This window comes from Onychostoma macrolepis, chromosome 13, assembly GCF_012432095.1.
Source record: "Onychostoma macrolepis isolate SWU-2019 chromosome 13, ASM1243209v1, whole genome shotgun sequence".
Classification (NCBI taxonomy): Eukaryota; Metazoa; Chordata; class Actinopteri; order Cypriniformes; family Cyprinidae; genus Onychostoma; species Onychostoma macrolepis.
This window is the reverse complement of record NC_081167.1, coordinates 13449508-13470399: the sequence shown is the minus strand read 5'-3', so window position 1 is coordinate 13470399 and position 20892 is coordinate 13449508. Positions and strand designations below refer to the sequence as shown.

Sequence of the window (20892 nt, the reverse complement as noted above, 5' to 3'; positions counted from 1 at the left end):
CAACTTTTTTTATTTTTTTATTTACTACTTGGGCATGTTGACGATAACGTCTTCAACACTGTCTATGACCAGATATGTTTTTAGTGGACTTTCAAAATTTGTTTTGCTTGAGAAAGCATGAAAATATACAGTTATGATGTTTGTTTTTTTTTCATATGATTTCGTCAGGTTAGTTTTGCATCAAACAAAATGTAATTTTCGGCAATCGAGACCTGGCAGCAACAGCGGACAGCTTACCTCGCGCATGAAATCAGCCGTATACCAGCAAAACACTGAGAACGCGCTACAATCCTGAGAGAGCGGAGGTGCCAAAGCTGCGGAGAATCCGCTTACCCAGAAGCTTCCGTCACTGACGTAGATTTACAGAAAATTACCGCTGTTTTTCATAAATAATTTTACGTATTTATTCCCAACGCTTTATTAAGCTTTAAGTCACATCTCAAATGATAAGGTATCAACTTATAATCATGTTTATATTAATTAGCCCATGAACTCATTCTCTCAAACGCAGCGCATTCGCAGCTTATATGGACGGAATGCCACTGGTGTGTGTGTGTGTGTGTGTGTGTGTGTGTGCATTTTACAGGCAGTCTGGAAAAAACAGAGAATAGGTACAAAGTGTAGGTAGAAAACAATTCTTCCCAAGGGAGACACAAGAATGTTAATAATACATCAAACAACTGCATCACTTGCTGCTCTCAAACTAGATCAGATCAAATAAATCAGGTAGAGATGCCCTCGGAGTGTGGAAACCTGTTTCCTTTGTTTTTGCATCTGAGATGCACAAACGCAATAACAATTTAAACAATTTCAGACATTTTTCTAACTTTTCCAAAATTGTGCCCAACAAAAAATCATCTGGTCAGCAAACCCGGTGTCAACCAATCTGAATGCACAAAATGATCACAGGTAGAGAGCACTAGTGACTGACTGGTGTTCTGATTATCTATAACATGTGGACCATTCCCTGTGCTGTTTTCAGCGCATAGGTCCATCAAAGAGACAGCTGTGACACTTTTTTGACACTTCCACTACAGTTCAAAAGTTTGGGGTCAGTAAGATTTTTTTGTTTTTCAAAAAGTCTCTTATGCTCACCAAGGCTGCATCAAAAAATACAGTTAAACTGTAATATTTTAAAATATTATTAGAATTTAAAAGAGCTGTTCTTTGTTTTAATAAATTGTAAATGTAATTTATTCCAGTGATGACAAAGCTACATTTTCAGCAGTCATTATTCCAGTCTTCAGTGCCACATGATGCTTAAGAAATCATTCTAATATGCTGATTTAGTGCTCAAGAAACATTTTCCTAATTTTAACAGTTGAAAACAGTTGTGCTGCTTAATATTTTTGTGGAAACAGTGATACTTTTTTCTTTTGATATATAGAAAATGCAAAAGAACAAAATGCATTGAAATATTATAAATGTCTTCACTATCATTTTAATGTGTCCTTGCTGAATAAACGTATTCATTTATTATTTTTTGTAAATCCTCAACATCAACATTAGTTACACAGAAGAAATGTCTACTTTAATCACTGTAGACATTTACATTTACATTTATGCATTTAGCAGACGCTTTTATCCAAAGCGACTTACATTGCATTCAAGTTACAGTTTTTACCAGCTCTTGCTTTCCCTGGGAATCGAACCCATGATCCTGGCGTTGCTAGCGCCATGCTCTACTATTTGAGCTACAGGAAAGATCAGACTATAGATGCAATTTCTCTGTCGGTCCGTCTATTCATCCAACCATCCATTCCTCAACTCACCAGGCAGAGCATGACACTCCTGCTGTTGTGGTTCCCACTGACAGTTGATGTTCAGTGAGCAACTCCTGCAATTCACCAGTTTGCTGCAAACCTGCTCACTTCGAACACTGCATTTGGTAAAGTTCTTCACAGACTGAAAAACAAGAGGATGAAAATAAGATATCTTCTGGTTACATATTTTAATGCGACTTTGCCAAGAAAATTTACTGTACAACATTGTGTTGCCTTTAAGCAAGAAATCCAAGGAAATCCTCTACGGCATTTATATGAGGAAGAAACAAGAGAAATCAAGAAGTTACAGATGCTAATTGTCTAAGCCAATCAATCATTTTATAAGCTCTGTTACTGCATACCTGGCCATTTTTGCGCACACCGGGTCTCCAAATAGAGAGCTGGTGCTCAGAAAGCATTGCAGGGGGAGGGTTGAGGTACAGGGGACCTCGAGGGTGGCGGGTAAGCTCAATTGTAAGCTGAATGCAGACAAAATATGGCACAGCATATTTTAATTGCTATAAGCACTTTAAAAAAAATAATAATAATTTTAAAAACAGCAGAGTCTCCGTTTGGACATACCACGGTGCAGTTGCTTGAAGAAGAGATGCATTTCTTGTCTTCACACCATTGGCAGTCATTGGTGTTGGCCGTACAGGAAGCACAGTCTGAAAACTGCTGACACTGCTTATCATCTGAATCTATGGTCAAAAAAACAAGAATCATCAGAGACCAGAAAAATATCTACTTATTAGCATAAAACAAAAATTGGAGGTTGGAGATAATGAGGTTCTGACTCAGAGCTCTCAAGGTGAAACACTTCACAACTGTGGTGAAAAATGAGTGTGTGCAATGACACATGGGTAAGGGCTAAAGTTGAACGGCGGAGGTGGACATGGACAGGGCACAGCAAAATTAAAACCGCAGAATCGAGGGGAAGAGCCAAGGACAAAGTAGAAACTTTTGTACTGACTGTGATTTTGTTTATTTCAGACTATGAATAACCATCATACACATAAGTACGGTTGTTCCTGTTCTTTTCTTTTTGGGGGGATGTTTTCTGTTTGTTGGTTTGTTTTCATCATTATTTCTGGGAAAGAGAGGTCACACAGGAACTGGCTTTTGTCTGGAACGGTTTCAAAGAATAAACAACTAGAAAATCCAGGACAAAAATGAACACGAAGGATGGGAGAAAAGAAATAGGAGTAACAAAGATTCTTCACACACGTTTAACTGTTTACTTGACTCAACTGCTAATGATTCAAAATTTATAAAGATTTATTTTGATGTGAATGTTTTTAAAAGATAGATAGATAGATAGATAGATAGATAGATAGATAGATAGATAGATAGATAGATAGATAGTGCTGTGTTCGATATATCGATACGCGTATCGTCAGAGATTTGGCGATATGAGTATCGATACAGCCGTCTCTGTATCGATATTTTGGCATGTGTGCAGCAGTGTACCGCGCTTAATTTGAATACAAGAACACTGTTTAAAATGGAGTAGAAAAGTGCGAGGTTTCTAAAAAATAATGAATAGAGCATAATATATAGGCCACAACAAAGTTTAACCTGGCCGCAGAGGATCACAACTGGGTTGCCTGATATAAAGAGACGAAATCCCCAAAACAGCTTCCCACTTGAGCAATACGGAAATATCTGCTAAGTGTGTTACTTATCTTTGTCAACCTGGCAACCATGTGCATGCGCTCTCTCCACTGTGGCTAAACGCACTTGCTTTCTGAAAACACCGGTTAGCTTGCAGTTTAGCGATCACCGCTTCGATATTCAACAACTGTTCATTTACGAGAGAGAGAGAGAGAGAGAGGTTGTGTATGTATGAATTACCACCGTTTTGCCGCGTTTCTCTATTAACAGTGAAGCTGTGGCTTAAATTCCTTTAGAAACAATGATGTTACCAGCTCCTTGTTGAGAAAGACAATGTAGCTCTTGAGCGATTAAGCTATTTTATTGATACAATTGCGGGGCAGCGCTAAAAAGTTTGTGTTGCTGAATGTCTGTGTGCGGCTGCAACGTGATCTGTGTGAGTGAACGTGCGTGCGTTATAGGCTACAGTGAAGAGAGCGCATTAGTTTAGAACTCTTCTAATTCTTATATTTATTTTTTTAAATGTCGAGTGCGTTAATTTGTGTAATGATAACCTACCAGCAATGTTAAGATGCTTTTTTAAATATATTAATATGAGTACATTACAATATAAATTTATTAGTACATTATGATTTATGGGCTTAAAAACAAGATGCAAGCAATCAGAATATTGTACCTGGTGGGGAGTGCCCAATGTAAACATGAAACATATGCCATTACTCATATTGTACTGTGGTACAGTTACAGAGGCCCTTCATAATGCAGACGTCAACTGCCTGCTCTGCCAATAGTTAGCAATGGCCGTATAGTATGCAGTGTTTAATAAACAGCTGTTTTACTAAAATCTTCTGAGGTGAAATTCAGTGCAGTCCTGTATCGTTATATGTATCGTATCGTGACTAGCTCGAATAGATAGATAGATAGATAGATAGACAGATACTGTATATAAATAGATAGATTTCAAAAGTTTGGGGTCAGTATTTTTTTTAAGGACGCATTTACATTGATCTAAAGTGCCAGTGAAGACTTTCAATTATAATAAAATTTCACAATGTTATTGCTTTACGCTATTTTTATTATATAAATGCAGTGAGGATGGTGAGATACTTCTTTCAAAAACATTAATAAGCCCCAACAACCTCAAACTTTTGAATGGTAGTGTGTGTGTGTGTGTGTGCGCACGTTTTTGTGACAAATGAGGACATAAATTTGTATAATGACAAGGGTATGACATATGTATTACAAGGAGAAGGTGACTTTTCAGGACATTACCCCATGTCCCCACTTTTCAAAACGCTTATAAATCACACAGAATGGAGTGTATTGAAAATCTGAAATAGCACAAAGTTTCCTGTAAGGGGTAGGGTTAGGTGTAGGGTTGGTGTAGGGCAGTAGCACATACAGTTTGTACAGTATAAAAACCATTACGCCCAAGGGATGTCCCCACTTTTCACAAAAACAAACGTGTGTGTGTGTGTGTGTGTGTGTGTATATACGCACTACATAATAATATCAGGAACATAGTGCAAAGTAAAGTACAGTATATACAGAGAGCAACCACCCAAACAGTGCCCATGTACAATGATAAACTGCACGATTACAGGTCTCTGAGATACACACAATACAGAATATTCCATCATGGACTTGTGTGTCATTCCATTACTTAATTAAAGTCCAATCCACCTCTGATAGCACTCCAAACTCCACGCGGTAATTACAGTAATCCTCTCAGGTCCAGTTTTGCCCACAGACAAAAACATCTGTATCCACAATCGCTGGAGTTTGGTTTCATCGCCATCATAATTACATCGCTATGAGATTATTATGCGCTGACTGACCTTTTGTTCAGTCAATTATCAACAGGCATTTCCACAGTCAGGCAGGATTTACCCAATGGAAAACAGGCTGTACGCCATCAAGGTAAATCAGAACATGAGAGTGGCTCTGCATATAAGCCTCCCAGTGTATCAAGTGTAAATAGGATTATATGTGGCTTAACAATAATCTCCTGACAGAGGATTTATGGGAAGGAAAAATACTTTCCAGGTGTGCATTTGACATACAGAGCTAATCGTCTAACACAATTGAATGAGATGGACAGTGAATTTCACTCCACTGGGATGGTGATGTGGGATAGTAAACCAGGTGTATAGATAGTCCCACAAGTTGAAAGGAAGTGTAAACATTTGTAGCGGTCACAGATTTAAAAAGCATTTATTTAAAATATAAATATTTTGTAACATTAAAAATGTCCATTGTCACTTTTGATCAATTTAATTCATTTCTTTAAAAAACTAATTATGCGGTAGAGTATCTTCCAGCACCTTATTTATCTATGGCCCATTGGAATACTTGATGCTGATTAGTCAGCCACACCATTCTGTGGTCAAATGACTTTTGTATATAATGTATATTGACTAAACTGCTTAACTTTAGTCCTGCTATACATAGGCAACTGGTTTCTTACAATGCTGTGCTACTCAGATCAATATTTCATTTCCATTTATTCATTTATTTTTGTTAAATAGCCTTGTAGTAGGCGGAATAATTTAGTCAACCACAAAATAAACCCCTTCAGGGTAAAAAAAGACCCACTTTCACAGACTCCTTCGATTTAGAAATAAATTCAGTGTGAATGTATGATGAAACACGCCTCTAAAACAGGTCACAATACCTCCATAATTGACCATAAAAGTGATTCTGTGTAGCCGGTGTTTTAACATAAGCTTTTACAATGATAGGTTCTTACTGGTGCGTGCAGGGCAGAAGGAGGCAGGCAAAGTGTCATTAGCATGGCCGGAGTCCCAGGGTACACAGCGTTCTTCTATCCAGACACAGCGAACACCAGGACCAGAGCTCTGACAAAGCTCCACCTCGAGGAAGACCTCACAGCTGGCAGGTTTATACACCAGTACATCGTTCAGGATAACACCAGAGAAACCACCAAAAACGTACATTGAGCTGAGGGGAAGAGAAAACACAGACCTTTTCCGTTAGTATTTTAAACTGTTTGTCTTGCCAAAACATCTTTCCAAAGGAAATGAGAGGATTAGGCCACACATTCAAGTGAACATTTTTTTCCGACACAAGATAAGTTGTTTAACTAAATGAACTTCAGTGGAAAAAAAAATAAAAAACAGGGTACAGGAAGAGTGCATATAATGATGGTATCTACAAGTGGAAAGAGACCACATCAGGAACTTACCCATTACTGACAACTGCTGTGTGTCCAAAACGATTGACGTCATGATGAAGATTGGGATTTGGAAGAACTGTCCACTCATCACATGCTGCAAAGCACACACAAACAAAGTTAAAAAAAAAAAATAAACTTGAAAATAACATCACATTCTATTAGATAAATAGAGAACATTATAATACCTTTATAAAACATTACCTCATTAGTAATTCAATACAGATATATCTAGTAATATCTGATGTAAAGATGCATGATATATGTCAGTACCATAACAGTTACCGGACAGAATTGTTATAAAATATATTCATATTGAAAATTTAATTGGTCATATATATATATATTTACAGTGGGGCAAAAAAGTATTTAGTCAGCCACCAATTGTGCAAGTTCTCCCACTTAAAAAGATGAGAGAGGCCTGTAATTTTCATCATAGGTATACCTGAACTATGAGAGACAAAATGAGAAAAAAAATCCAGAAAATCACATTGAAGGATTTTTAAAGAATTAATTGGTAAATTCCTCTGTAAATAAGTATTTGGTCACCTACAAACAAGCAAGATTTCTGGCTCTCACAGACCTGTAACTTCTTCTTTAAGAGGCTCCTCTGTCCTCCACTCGTTACCTGTATTAATGGCATCTGTTTGAACTCGTTATCAGTATAAAAGACACCTGTCCACAACCTCATACAGTCCAACTCCAAACTCCACCATGGCCAAGACCAAAGAGCTGTCAAAGGACACCAGAAACAAAATTGTAGACCTGCACCAGGCTGGGAAGACTGAATCTGCAATAGGTAAGCAGCTTGGTGTGAAGAAATCAACTGTGGGAGCAATTATTAGAAAATGGAAGACATACAAGACCACTGATAATCTCCCTCGATCTGGGGCTCCACGCAAGATCTCACCCCGTGGGGTCAAAATGATCACAAGAACTGTGAGCAAAAATCCCAGAACCACACGGGGGGACCTAGTGAATGACCTGCAGAGAGCTGGGACCAAAGTAACAAAGGCCTCAAATCCTGCAGTGCCAGATGTGTCCCCCTGCTTAAGCCAGTACATGTCCGGGCCCACCTGAAGTTTGCTAGAGAGCATTTGGATGATCCAGAAGAGGATTGGGAGAATCAGATGAAACCAAAATAGAAATTTTTGGTAAAAACTCAACTTGTCGTGTTTGTAGGAGAAAGAATGCTGAGTTGCATCCAAAGAACACCATACCTACTGTGAAGCATGGGGGTGGAAACATCATGCTTTGGGGCTGTTTTTCTGCAAAGGGACCAGGACGACTGATCCGTGTAAACGAAAGAATGAATGGGGCCATGTATCGTGAGATTTTGAGTGAAAACCTCCTTCCATCAGCAAGGGCATTGAAGATGAAACGTGGCTGGGTCTTTCAGCATGACAATGATCCCAAACACACCGCCCGAACAGCGAAGGAGTGGCTTCGTGAAGCATTTCAAGGTCCTGGAGTGGCCTAGCCAGTCTCCAGATCTCAACCCCGTCGAAAATCTTTGGAGGGAGTTGAAAGTCTGTGTTGCCTAGCGACAGCCCCAAAACATTACTGCTCTAGAGGAGATCTGCATGGAGGAATGGGCCAAAATACCAGCAACAGTGTGTGAAAACCTTGTGAAGACTTACAGAAAACGTTTGACCTCTGTCATTGCCAACAAAGGGTATATAACAAAGTATTGAGATGGAATTTTGTTATTGACCAAATACTTATTTTCCACCATAATTTGCAAATAAATTCTTTAAAAATCCTACAATGTGATTTTCTGGATTTTTTTCTCATTTTGTCTCTCATAGTTGAGGTATACCTATGATGAAAATTACAGGCCTCTCTCATCTTTTTAAGTGGGAGAACTTGCTCAATTGGTGGCTGACTAAATACTTTTTGCCCCACTGTATATATATATATATATATATATATATATATATATATATATATATATATATATATATATATATAATGACCATATGTATGTATATATGTATATGTGTATATATATATATATATATATATATATATATATATATGAGATGACCAATTAATATTCATATATATTTTTATGTTCTTGTGCTCACAAACACTACATTTATTTGATCAAATATACAGTAAAAACAGAAATATTGTGATACATAATTACAGTCTAAAACTGTTTTATATTTTCAAATATAATTTATTCCTGTGCTGGCAACGCTGAATTTTCAGCAGCCATTGGTGGAAACCGTGATATATTTTTTTAGGATTCTTTGATGAATAGAAAGATCAAATTATATATTTTAAATAATTTTTTGTAATATTCTAAATGTTTTACTGTCACTTTTTATCAATTTAATGCATCCTTGCTGAAAAAAAATATATATATATTTTATATATTTATATATATATTTTTTAAATGTTTCTAACAGATTATCTTTGCTTTGCCTTCATCTATCAATACACAATTTCTAAAGACACTGAGAAACTAATAACAACATAAAATGACAATTTTATACTGTACATTATAATGTTGTGATGCCTAAACTCACTTGTAGTATTTAAATAACTGTTTTTTTTTTTGTTTGTTTTTTTTAACAATGTAGTTTATCTATATCAGCCAGAATATTAATATCAGTGCAGAGATATTTTACTCATCAGGAGTGAAAGCAGCAGTGTATTCCATAATCTATGTAAACTAAACCTTTTTACTGACAGAGACATCTGTCTGTTTTGAGATGTACATGTCGGTCCAGGTTACTTGAGCTCTCTGGCATATGTTATTCCCAGGCTGCCAGATCGGACACACTCTTGGCTCGTTACACGCTCTTTAATTCAATAATTAGCTGTGCTCATGGTCAGTTAATCAACAAGGAGAAGAAACCAAAGACTCTCTTTACATTCTACAGGCTTTCCTGCTAGTAAATGCATTAACGTGCATACACACAATACATATGCAGACAGATGTGCCAAGAAAACATACAGTATATATACACACTGTTAACACGCCCATGTGCACAGATGTTTTGTAGCATGATTCTTACATAAGAAAACAGCAATATACAGGTCACAGGCAAGAGCAAGAAACAGAGAGAGAAACAACTGTCACATCTAACATCTCACAGTCTCCCTATAGCACCACTAATGACAGCATCAGAGATTAACACCACACATTACATGCTCTCAAGCACAGCACTGCATCACAGAGATACCCCAACACAACAACATACTGCAGTTCTGTCTAGTGATAGTGAACAAAGATGCCTTTATAGCTGCAAACGAGAAAAATAAACCACTGAATACTGAAGACCTTGTCTTAGATATTCAGAGCTGCTGATGTCAAAAGATCATCATAAAGCACTCACTTTTCACCCAAATTTTACTCTGTCACTACAATAAAAAAGAAATATAAACACAAAAATGACCGTCCAAAACTACTGTAAAATTTATTATTAATATAATATTAATGCAAAATAATAATACAATTTAAAATCATGTTATTGTTAAAGGGGTGGTTGACTGTTTTTTTTCTAGGCTTGACTGTGTTTATGGGGTGCAGTCTAACATGTGTTCATGCTTCTTTTTTAAAAAAACAAATTTTTTCACATAATTTACCTTTATTCCACACCGCTCTGTCCCTTCTCCTTTGAACGAGCTGATGATTTCCTGGTTTTATGAAGACCCTCCCTCAGAAATGCGCAATGGGCTCAGATTGGTTAGCTGGTCCAGTGTGTTCTGATTGGCTAAGCCACCTCTAAACATACCGCCCCTCACCTTAGCGGCATGGGCTCCATTTGTATTGTAAACAATGGCGTCGTCAATTTGAGTCCAATTGAGACCCTGAGAATATTAGTGAAGAGGATCACCCAGAACCTGTGCAAGCACGGCTCTTAATGGTATGTTTTTTGTTTGTTGTTGTCTCATACTTTTATATACGCTGTTATTTGTAAATGCTACTGCTTATGTTAGCTTTTAATATATGGTTTTATCCTGATTAAAGTTTTAATACAGTGCGGCATCCGCACGCGCGTCCATATATAACGTTAAAAAGTTAAATCGGAATCAACCTCCCCTTTAATATATAAATATATATCCGAATATAAGACAATGTTTTTTGTTTGGAAATACATCTGAAAAAAACGGTCATCTTATATTCAGGGTCTAGACTTTGACATGTCAATAATACACCCACAACAATAGGTGGCGCCAAACACGCATAAAACGAGTGTGCCATGAAATACGTAATGTAATGTGTTTTGTAAAAATCGCGAGTGATGAGTCGTGACTGTCATGTTAGCCTGATGGGACCAAACCTCCTCTGTAAGTGATTTTAAAACGTAAGACAGCACACAGATTTGAAGACTACAATAAAATTTCACTTCTACTGATAATAAAATTTTGGTAGGCTACTATGAGATGGATAGCCTAAATGTTATATAATTCAGATGGGCTACCTGTTATTTTGATGTTATTTTTATGGTATCAAAAAGCATATATTTTTAAATGTTATTGTCAGTACATTTTACCAGTATTTACCATACTTTCGAAACAAAAATTAAAATAGGAAAAACATGCAATATGAAAATAATTTAAGAAACAATGTGTTTTACAGAGAAAAAACAAAAACAAAAAGCCTTTTTCCAAAAGGTACATCTGGAAAAAGGGGGCTCGTCTTATAATCAGGGTCGTCAAATATTCAGGTCAATACGGTATATATATATATATATTAAAGGGGTGGTTATTAGGGCTGGGTAAAAAATATTGATATCTCGATATTAATCGATTCTCATTTTTACGGAACGATATTGATTCTTAAATCCCAAGAATCGATTAGTCTAGTCTGTTTTCAGTTAATGGAAGGAACATTGAAGGGCACTTCCCATCCAATATATAGCAATAAGCACTGTGCTTTGGTACTTTTAATATGAAACAAAGTCTCAGATTTCAAATTCTGTCCATTGTATTGTAGTATTCAAACAATAAATGCCATTTTGGCGCTATTTACTGTGGAGTGACAGATCGCTGTAGTGCCTCAGTTTAACAGGCAGCCAGTAGCACACGTGAACCAATCATCTCCTCCACATTAATACCAGTTTCAGCACGAAATAAACATGACTAAACATCCAAAGGTAAGTTAAAAGAAAGAGTACAACTTTACAATCTGTATCTTGTCTCATGTAATCGCTCAATCAGTGTTTCAGCCACACAAAGACGTCAATATAACGGCTTGTGAACAATGTCACGTAACGTCACATTTACCTCAGAAAAACATATTTGGTGATCATAAACGCATTAGTCAGATAAAATCAAAAAAATAAAAATAAACTTTAATAATAAAAGAGGGGAATTTTGCTAAACAACATATTCATTTACTGTTCTTCAATGTTTAATTTATGTTTGAATAAATCCATCAAGTTTTTATGACTGCCACCATTATGTTTATATTTCAAAAAAACTAATTGAAGTAGAAATATTATGTAGGCTAACTGTAACTTTATTATTTTAAAAACTTCATTAAGTGTAATTTTAACAAATCAGTCCATTTTAACCTTCAGTATTATAGTAATGTAGTACCAATTGACTCTCATGTATATTTTACAGCATTAGTTGAGATATTTTTTTTCCTTGAGAAAATTTGGCATGTACCTGTACCTGATAAGCTTGTGAATCGTATCGAAACGTTCGGTACAAGGCTTTCGGTTCAGTACGCATTACAAACCGAACGATTCGTTAGACTAATCCTATTACATTTGGAAAATAAAAGAGCTTAAAGTGTGTGAAATATAATGCTCTCAGTGCCACTGCGCTCAGCAAGGCAGCCCAAACGACGAAAAGGGCAACGTGCTGTCTAGTGGATGGGCACGCACTGCAAAAGGCCCCGCAATAACCTCCCCTTGCTTGGGTGCGTCGAAAGACGATGTTCTTGTATCGATGATAGCCAGAGATATTGCCAAAAACATCAGTTATTAGCAATATTAAGAGAATTTGGCATTTCCAATTAACCCTCAAAGACCAAGACAAAATAACTATTGTTCTTAAATGTTTAATAACTTTTGAACCGCTAATCCTATCTGAATACTTTAGATTCTCCGATTTTCTGAGATATCTCATTTGTCTTATTTGGATATTCCAAGGCTCCGTAGTGTATGTGATTACATCATCACATTTTGACAACATTGATTCGTCAGGAGAAACCAATGCATTTCGTTCCTCTGAGCCAAACAGAAACGATTGTTGATGCTTAGTGCCCAGATTGGTTCAAACTGTCCCATATTCAACCAATAAACATAGGTTTTGGTCTTTTGAACCACTTATACATCTTGAACCACTTATACTTTCTTATATAGTTCATAAAGATCATTTTCACAATTTTTTCTGTTGCACTCTGTATATTTCTCACTCATTTTGCATGTAGTTTGTGAATCATTTGCACTGTTTGTATTTTTGTTGCAGAAGACAATTTGTGCAATTGTTTTCACTAAATAGCTGCACGGTTTGAGTTTGTTTTGTTCATACTCAGATTGAAAATATATTTCTCTGAAAAAAAATCGCTTTTTTCTGTGTTTTGTTATTATATAACACTGATTCCATTTTCTTTACTCCCTAAACTGTTTTTTGGACACATCTATATTGTTAGTAAACTAAATAGACCTGTTTTCCACTGAAAAGCGCCTATAACAACATTGTAATAAATGGCTATAACTTGCTTGGGGAATGTTATATGCAGACAAAATTTTATTTGGAAGTGTAAACCACCCAACTTTCTAAAGAAAAAAATTGTCCCAGGTTACGCATGTAACCATGGTTCCCTTTCAGTCGGTCACTCCGAGTCACGTCGGATGACCGACGAATTGGGATCTCGCCAGAGAGACCAATCCACTTTGAGTGTAACTAAACGAGCCAATGGACATTGGCATGCGATCATTGCATCCAGCTGCCGCTGATCACAGCGTGAGTATAAGAGGCAACGGGTTCCTCACCCCTCAGGCGCTCCGCAGCCGGTGGGGTTGCCGTTGGAGCGGGCTGGGACCTCTGTAGAGCGGGGTTTACCACCTGTTTCCTTCGGTGCTCCCCCTGACGACCAGATGTCGATCGCTGCATCGGAGAGTGAGTCGCCCTCTGGGGATGACGACTCGGCTGCGTTGCCCCCTTCGGGTGTGGTAGCGTTGTCCGAGCCAAACCCAGAGATGACGGCTATGCTTTCCCGGGCCACCGAGAATGTCGGGCTCGTGTGGAATCCTCCACCGCGTCCCGATCCTTCGAGGCTGGACGAGTGGTTTCTCGGTGGGGGTCGCGCTGGTTCTCAGCGCCCTCCTCCGGTGCCATTCTTTCCGGAAGTGCATGAGGAGCTTACAAGATCGTGGAAGGCACCTTTTACTGCCCGAAACAACTCTTGTGGTTCCTCCGCTCTCACCACCCTCGATGGTGGGGCCGCTTTGGGGTATGCGGGCATCCCCTCGGTCTGTGGCCATGCAACTATGTCCAACAGCCGCTACCACTCTGCGGGGTGACCCGTGTCTCCCCTCGCGGGCCTGTAAGTATTCATCAGGTCTAACTGGCAGTGCTTATAGAGCCTGTGGGGAGGCGGCTTCTGCCCTTCACGCCATGGCGTTACTGCAGGTCCACCAGGCCAAAGCCCTGAAAGACCTGCACAAGGGTGGTCATGACCTGGCGGTTCTACATGAGCTGCGTGCTGAAATTTGTGCCAACGCAGAGGATCTCTTTTCTCGGCATGGAGTTGGATTCGGTCAACCAGACAGCACGCCTCACCCAGGAACGTGCTCAGTCAGTGCTGAACTGCCTCAAGACTTTATCAGGCAGGACGGCGGTCCCACTGAAACTCTTTCAGATAGTTCCGCTCGGTCTGCTCCATATGAGACCGCTTCAGCACTGGCTCCATGGCCAAGTCCCGAGGTGGGCGTGGAAACGTGGTACTCACCGGGTTCAGATTACACCGGCCTGCCGCAAAACCTTCAGCCCGTGGACAGATCCCTCGTTCCTTCGGGCAGGAGTGCCCTTGGAGCAGGTATCCAGGCATGCTGTCGTATTCACAGATGCCTCGGCCACCGGCTGGGGAGCCACGTACAACGGGCACGCAGTGTCAGGGGTGTGGACGGGTCCCCAACTGTGTTGGCATATCAATTGCCTCGAGTTGCTGGCAGTACACCTTGCCTTGAGCCGCCTCAGAGGGCGCCTTCAGGGAAAGGACGTTCTGGTCCGTACGGACAACACTGCGACCGTTGCGTATATCAACCGGCAAGGCGGTTTACGCTCCCGTCGCATGTCGCAACTCGCCCGCCACCTCCTCCTCTGGAGTCAGAAGCATCTGAGGTCCCTTCGTGCCATCCATATACCAGGAGTGTTCAATCAGGCGGCCGACGAGCTGTCTCGAGCGGCACTCCCTGGGGAGTGGAGACTCCATCCCCAGGCGGTCCAGCTGATTTGGAGTTGGTTCGGAGTTGCTCAGGTAGACCTGTTTGCATCTCCAGAAACCACCCACTGCCAGTGGTTCTACTCCCTGTCCGAGGCAACTCTCGGCATGGACGCACTGGCACACAGCTGGCCCCAGGGCCTGCGCAAATATGCGTTCCCCGCAGTGAGCCTGCTAGCACAGACACTGTGCAAGATCAGGGAGGACGAGGAGCAGGTCTTGTTAGTGGCTCCATATTGGCCCAACAGGAACTTATGCTCCTCGCGACAGCCCCTCCCTGGCCGATTCCTCTGAGGAAGGATCTGCTTTCTCAGAGACGGGGCACCCTCTGGCACCCGCGTCCAGACTTGTGGAAACTCCATGTGTGGTCCCTGGACGGGACGCGGAGGTTCTAGGTGATCTGCCCCAGGAGGTAGCTCTCACTATCGCTTCAGCACGAGCTTCCTACCCTCTTGGGATTTGGCATTGGTGCTAAGAGCCCTACAAACTGCCCCCTTCAAGCCTTTGCAGTCAGTCGAGTTGAAGTTTCTCTCTATGAAAACCCTACTCCTGACTGCGTTGGCCTCGATCAAGAGGGTCGGGGACCTGCAGGCATTTTCGGTCGACAAATCGTGCCTTGAGTTTGGGCCGGCTGACTCCAGTGCAACACTGAGGCCCCGGCCCGGCTATGTGCCCAAGGTTCCTACCACTCCCTTCAGGGACCAGGTAGTGAACCTGCAAGCGCTGCCCCTGGAGGAGGCAGACCCAGCCCTAGCTTTGCTCTGTCCTGTACGCGCACTGCGACAGTATGTGGATAGAACTCAGAGCTTTAGGACCTCAGAACAGCTCTTTGTCTGTTACGGAGGACAGCAGAAGGGGAAGGCTGTCTCCAAGCAGAGGATGGCCCACTGGATAGTGGATGCCATCACCTTGGCCTATGGAGCACAAGGTGTGCCCTGCCCGCTCAGGTTGCATGCTCACTCCACTAGGGGTGTCTCCTAACACGTTCGCTAGGTTTTATAGCCTACGTGTCGAACCGGTTTCCTCCTGTGTTCTCACCTCAAACGGGCAGTGGCACTGAGAGGCCCGGCTAACAGTCGGCTTGCGGCGTTCTTTCGCCTAATTCTCCAGAGAGTTCCTTAACCAGGCAAACCCTGTCGAGTCCTCCAGCACTCCGGCGTCCGGATGTGGCGGAGCGTCCGGCGCCAGGCCTTTCAGCCAATGAATTCTTGAAATCTGATGTGAGGCTAGTGCCCATATGAGAGACCCTGCCGGGATCCCATATATGTATTCCACGGTATGCTTATTAGAGCCGTGTTTCCCCTGGCAGACCACGTTCTGCCATCTCTAATGATGCAGCCTGTGCCATCTCAGAGACTTCCATGTGCAATAGGGCCCTACGGGGTTACTTGACATGTCTAAATGCCACTTAACCCCCTCGGGGAGGAGGTGACTCCGCAGTGTGCCTCTTCCAAATGGAAGGGCACGCTTCCCAGTGTTATCCAAGTCCTACTGTCTGGGTTGTCCAAGGAACAACAGTAGTTGACCTTCTCTGTGTAGAGCCCGGTCCTATCGTCTGCCTTATAGGAAGGATCAGGAGGCCTACACAGGGCACTGGAAGGGGCAGCTCCTGTGGCGTTTTGGTAGGGATCCCAATTCGTCGGTCATCCGACGTGACTCGGAGTGACCGACTGAAAGGGAACGTCTCGGTTACGTATGTAACCCTCGTTCCCTGAAGAAGGGAACGGAGACGTCACGTCCCGTCGCCACAGTCGCTGTACCACCGCTGAGCGGCCGGGTCACCGGCTCGGCTCCTCAGCGAAAGCATGAATTAATGCGGTGCACCCGCTGCCTCTTATACTCACGCTGTGATCAGCGGCAGCTGGATGCAATGATCGCATGCCAATGTCCATTGGCTCGTTTAGTTACACTCGAAGTGGATTGGTCTCTCTGGCGAGATCCCAATTCGTGGGTTACATACGTAACCGAGACGTTCCCAGAGGGAACGAGACGCTGTGTCGGAAAACGCTAGGGGAACGCCTTCAGCGATACCATGCTCTGAATCATGTGTGTAATCAGTCCAATCGATGGGCTAGACATCATGGGCGGGTGATGTAATGACCAGGACGCTTAAACGCACGTGAGGCGCCACCGGCATTAGCTTCTAGGAATGAAGCAAGCTCAGTAGGAATGCCGGAAGTATGGCCCTGAGACGCAGTGTCTTGTTCCCTCGGGGAACCATGGTTACATACATAACCTGGGACGTTCCCCTACAGGAACTCAAACTGCCCACGCCGCCAGACGTGCAAATCCCTGCCTAGTGTGGAAGAGCACAGCTATGGCAAGAGAACAGAAGGGCCCGGAGTGGCTTGCAAATCTAGGTCATAGAACCTGACGAACGTGAGGGGCGTAGACCATCCCACAGCATTGCAGATGTCCTGCATAGGCACACCTGCCAGAAGGGCCTTAGAGGTTGCCACACCTCGAGTCAAGTGAGCCTTGACCCCCAAAGGCGAGGGGAGATCAGAGGACTCATAGACAATGGAAATGGCATCAACTATCCAATGGCTGAGGGTCTGCTTAGTAGCAGGCAGACCTCTCTTAGGGGGACCATAGCATACTAGCAGTTGGTCCGCCCTTCTCCACAGAGGACGTATGCGTCTAGTGCTCGCACTGGACACATACAGTTAAGCTTCTGCTGGTCGGGCTCCCTGAAGGGAAGAGGACAGAAAGCCTGGAGTATGACAGGCAGTGGTGTAGAGGAGGGGACCTTAGGGACATACCCCGCACGAGGGTAGAGAAATGCTTTGGCCAAACCGGGCGCAAAATCGAGATATGACGGGGACACTGAGAGGGCCTGCAGATCCCCATCTCTCTTAAGAGAAGATATCGCCAGAAGAAAGGTAGTCTTCACAGTGAGATGGCGATCAGAAATCTCCTCAATAGGCTCAAAAGGAGGTCTACAGAAAGCTTCTAGCTTCTAACACCACAGAGAGGTCCCATGGTGGGACACGAGATCGTACTGCGGAGGAAACTTGTAACTAGAGGGTTCTTGCCCACTGACTGGCCACCAAGAGGAGCGTGGTAGGCCGCTATAGCCACCACGTAGACTTTCAGGGTGGAGTGGGTCAACCCTGCAGAGAATCTAGCCTGCAGGAACTCCAGCACTGTACCGACCAGGCAGTTAACTGGGTCAAGCTGGCGGTCTCCGCACCATGAAGTGAAGAGTCTCCACTTCAGGGTGTACAGTTTCTTCATTGAGGGAGCTCTAGATTGTAGGATGGTCTCAACAACCTCAGGGGCCACACGCACAGCTTCCATAACTCCGGGCGGGGGTAAAGGATCGTGGCCTCCCCCTGTGAGAGGAGATCCCTCCTGACAGGAATGTCCCATGGAGAGCTGTCAAGGAGAGAAATCAGGTTCGAGAACCATACTTGGCCCGACCAGAATGGGAAGCTAACGGACCCCGTCTTGATGCACTCTCTCTAGAACTCCCGGGAGCAGAGCGATAGACGCATAGATGAAGCCTCGGCCAAGTCTGTACCATAGTATCCAGCCCCAGTGGAGCTGTATGAGTCAGAGAGAACCAGAGGGGACAGTGCGATGTCTGACGAGTCACAAACAGATCCACCTGAGACTGGCCAAAAACTCTCCATATCTGCTTCACCACCTCGGGGTGAAGCATCCATTTCCCGGGCCTCGGCCCCTGCCTCGACAGGATGTCTGCTCCCATATTGAGATGCCCAGGAATATGAACTGTTATCAGTGAGAGGAGCTTGTCCTGGGACTACACAAGGATCTGGTGTGCCAGCTTGTACAAGGGGCGTGAACGCAGATCTCCCTGGTGGTTGATATAAAAGACCACCACTGTGTTGTCGGTGCGCACACATGTCCATCTCTTAGGTCCGGAAGAAAGCTTTTCAGTGCTCGAAACACGGCCGGCATCTCCAGGCAGTTGATGTGCCACATGAGATGGCAACCGCTCCACAGACCGCGGGCAGGGTGGACCGTTCCCCCTAGCGGTACGCGGCGACAAGGAGCTCCCAGCACCGGGCCCTGAGACAAGAACCAAGGTTTCCTCCAAATGTCTAAGGCACGTAGGCGTCGCTGCGTGACCTTGATCATGCAAAGTGGTTTTCCCCTCAGGGAGAACCCCTTGGTCTTGAGCCACCACTGTAGGGGTTTCATGTACAGCAGGCCAAAAGGTATCACGTTGGACTTAGCTGCCATCAGACCCAAAAGTTTCTGAAACTGTTTGACAGTAAGTGACCGGCCTTCTCTGACTCTCGCGACTGCAGTGAGGATCGACTCGATCCGAGCAGGAGACAGACATGCCTGCATCGTGGTTGAATCCCACACCACGCCCAGATAAGTGGTCCTCTGTAATGGAGAAAGCACACTTTTCTTGGCATTTAGTCTTAACCCCAACTCTTTCATATGAGCAAGAACGACATCTCGATGCCGAACCGCCATCTGCTCTGACTGAGCTAAAATCAACCAATTGTCGATGTAATTTAGTATGCGGATGCCCTGGAGTCGCAGAGGAGCCAGAGCAGAATCCACACACTTCGTGAAAGTACGGGGTGAGAGTGCTAGGCCGAAGGGAAGAACCAGATATTGGTAAGCTTCGCCCCTGAAAGCAAACCTCAGGAACTTCCTGTTACTGGGAAGGATGGAGACATGGAAGTAAGCGTCTTTTAGATCTATCATGACAAACCAGTCCTCGGACCTGATCTAAGACACAACCTGTTTGACAGTGAGCATTCTGAACTTCAGTCACATGACTGAGCGGTTCAATAGCCACAGATCTAAAATCGGACACAACCCCCCATCCTTCTTTGGAACGATGAAGTACCGGCTGTAGAACTCGGACTCTCTGTCGAGAGGAGGGACCACCTCGATGGCCTCCTTCCTCAAGCGATTGTTTACTTTTTGTTCTAATACCAGAGTCTGCTCGGGGCCCATTAATGTGAGAAAAAACCTCTTGAAAAGCGGTGGCAGAGCGCTGAACTGAACGCGATAGCCTCTTTCTACAGTTTGCAGGACCCAACGAGATACATTTGGCAGTAGTTTCCACGCTGCTAAATAATCTACTAAGGGAACCAGTCTTTCGAGATTGGCCTCTGATGTATTTGGAGCTGCTAGATCGGTGCCCTGAAGCGGTGGACCAGCAGGAGATGGCCGAACTAGCTGCTCGAGACACCCCCGAAGGGGTGGCGAGGCTCTCAGCTCCGCTACGTTCCCGGGAAGAAGATACTGAGATCTCTTGTGGCCATTACATAGTGAAAAAAAATGAGAAGAAACGTATTTCGTGTTAAACAGGTTGTTTTTGAAAGTCGTTGCTTGAAATAGGCTAAATAAAGCTTTTTATTTCATTAATTTTTATTGATGACTGCAGTGTTAATATTTTAATTATAGGCCTATAATTAATTGTATAATAGACCTGTTTTAAAAGACAAATTAAGGCAAATTAATTGTAATGTTAATTTAATAATAAACTTTAATAATAAAAGTAACTTCATAATAATAATAATAATAGGCCTAATAAAAATAAGAATGATTATTTTTATGAGGCCTGCATTAACCCTTAAAGACCTAGAACATTTTTGGGGCACCTAACACGCCTGCACTTTTCTTTGTTTCTTAACTCTTTCAACGCCATTGACGAGATATCTCGTCAATTAAGAGACAACGCTTCCCCGCCATTGACGAGTTTTTACGGCTTTCCGTGTTCTGTGTGTATTACGGTAAGGAAAGCCCTAGCGCATGTCCTGAATGAGTTACGGGACTTCCGGGTCTTTAGGGTGCGAATAGAAGACGATCGGCATACATGGAGGGTCAGAGAAAATGTAGATCATATATAGATCATAGCCTATGTAGATCATGCTTTGACCATTTTGAATCTGATCGGGACGATGTAGTCCGTGAGA

The 20892-nt window shown here is 42.7% G+C and overlaps 1 protein-coding gene across 5 annotated transcripts in view; it reads right to left on the bottom strand.

Annotated features, from left to right (window-relative positions):
- The window catches only part of atrnl1a (attractin-like 1a), a 302814-nt gene that overhangs the window by 216186 nt on the left and 65736 nt on the right, over window positions 1-20892 (bottom strand). For 4 of the 5 annotated variants that reach the window (XR_009273862.1, XM_058795276.1, XM_058795278.1 and 1 more), the window contains 5 exons: window positions 6583-6667; window positions 6127-6338; window positions 2346-2464; window positions 2126-2242; window positions 1773-1905 (listed from right to left, as the gene is read on the bottom strand). Coding sequence is in view for 3 of the 5 variants with exons in the window: in XM_058795276.1 (XP_058651259.1) it covers window positions 1773-1905; window positions 2126-2242; window positions 2346-2464; window positions 6127-6338; window positions 6583-6667 (666 nt within the window). In the remaining 2 variants the exon portion in view is untranslated. Of the gene's footprint in view, window positions 1-1772; window positions 1906-2125; window positions 2243-2345; window positions 2465-6126; window positions 6339-6582; window positions 6668-20892 lie in introns of those variants that run through there. The other variant, XR_009273863.1, reaches the window with a different exon arrangement.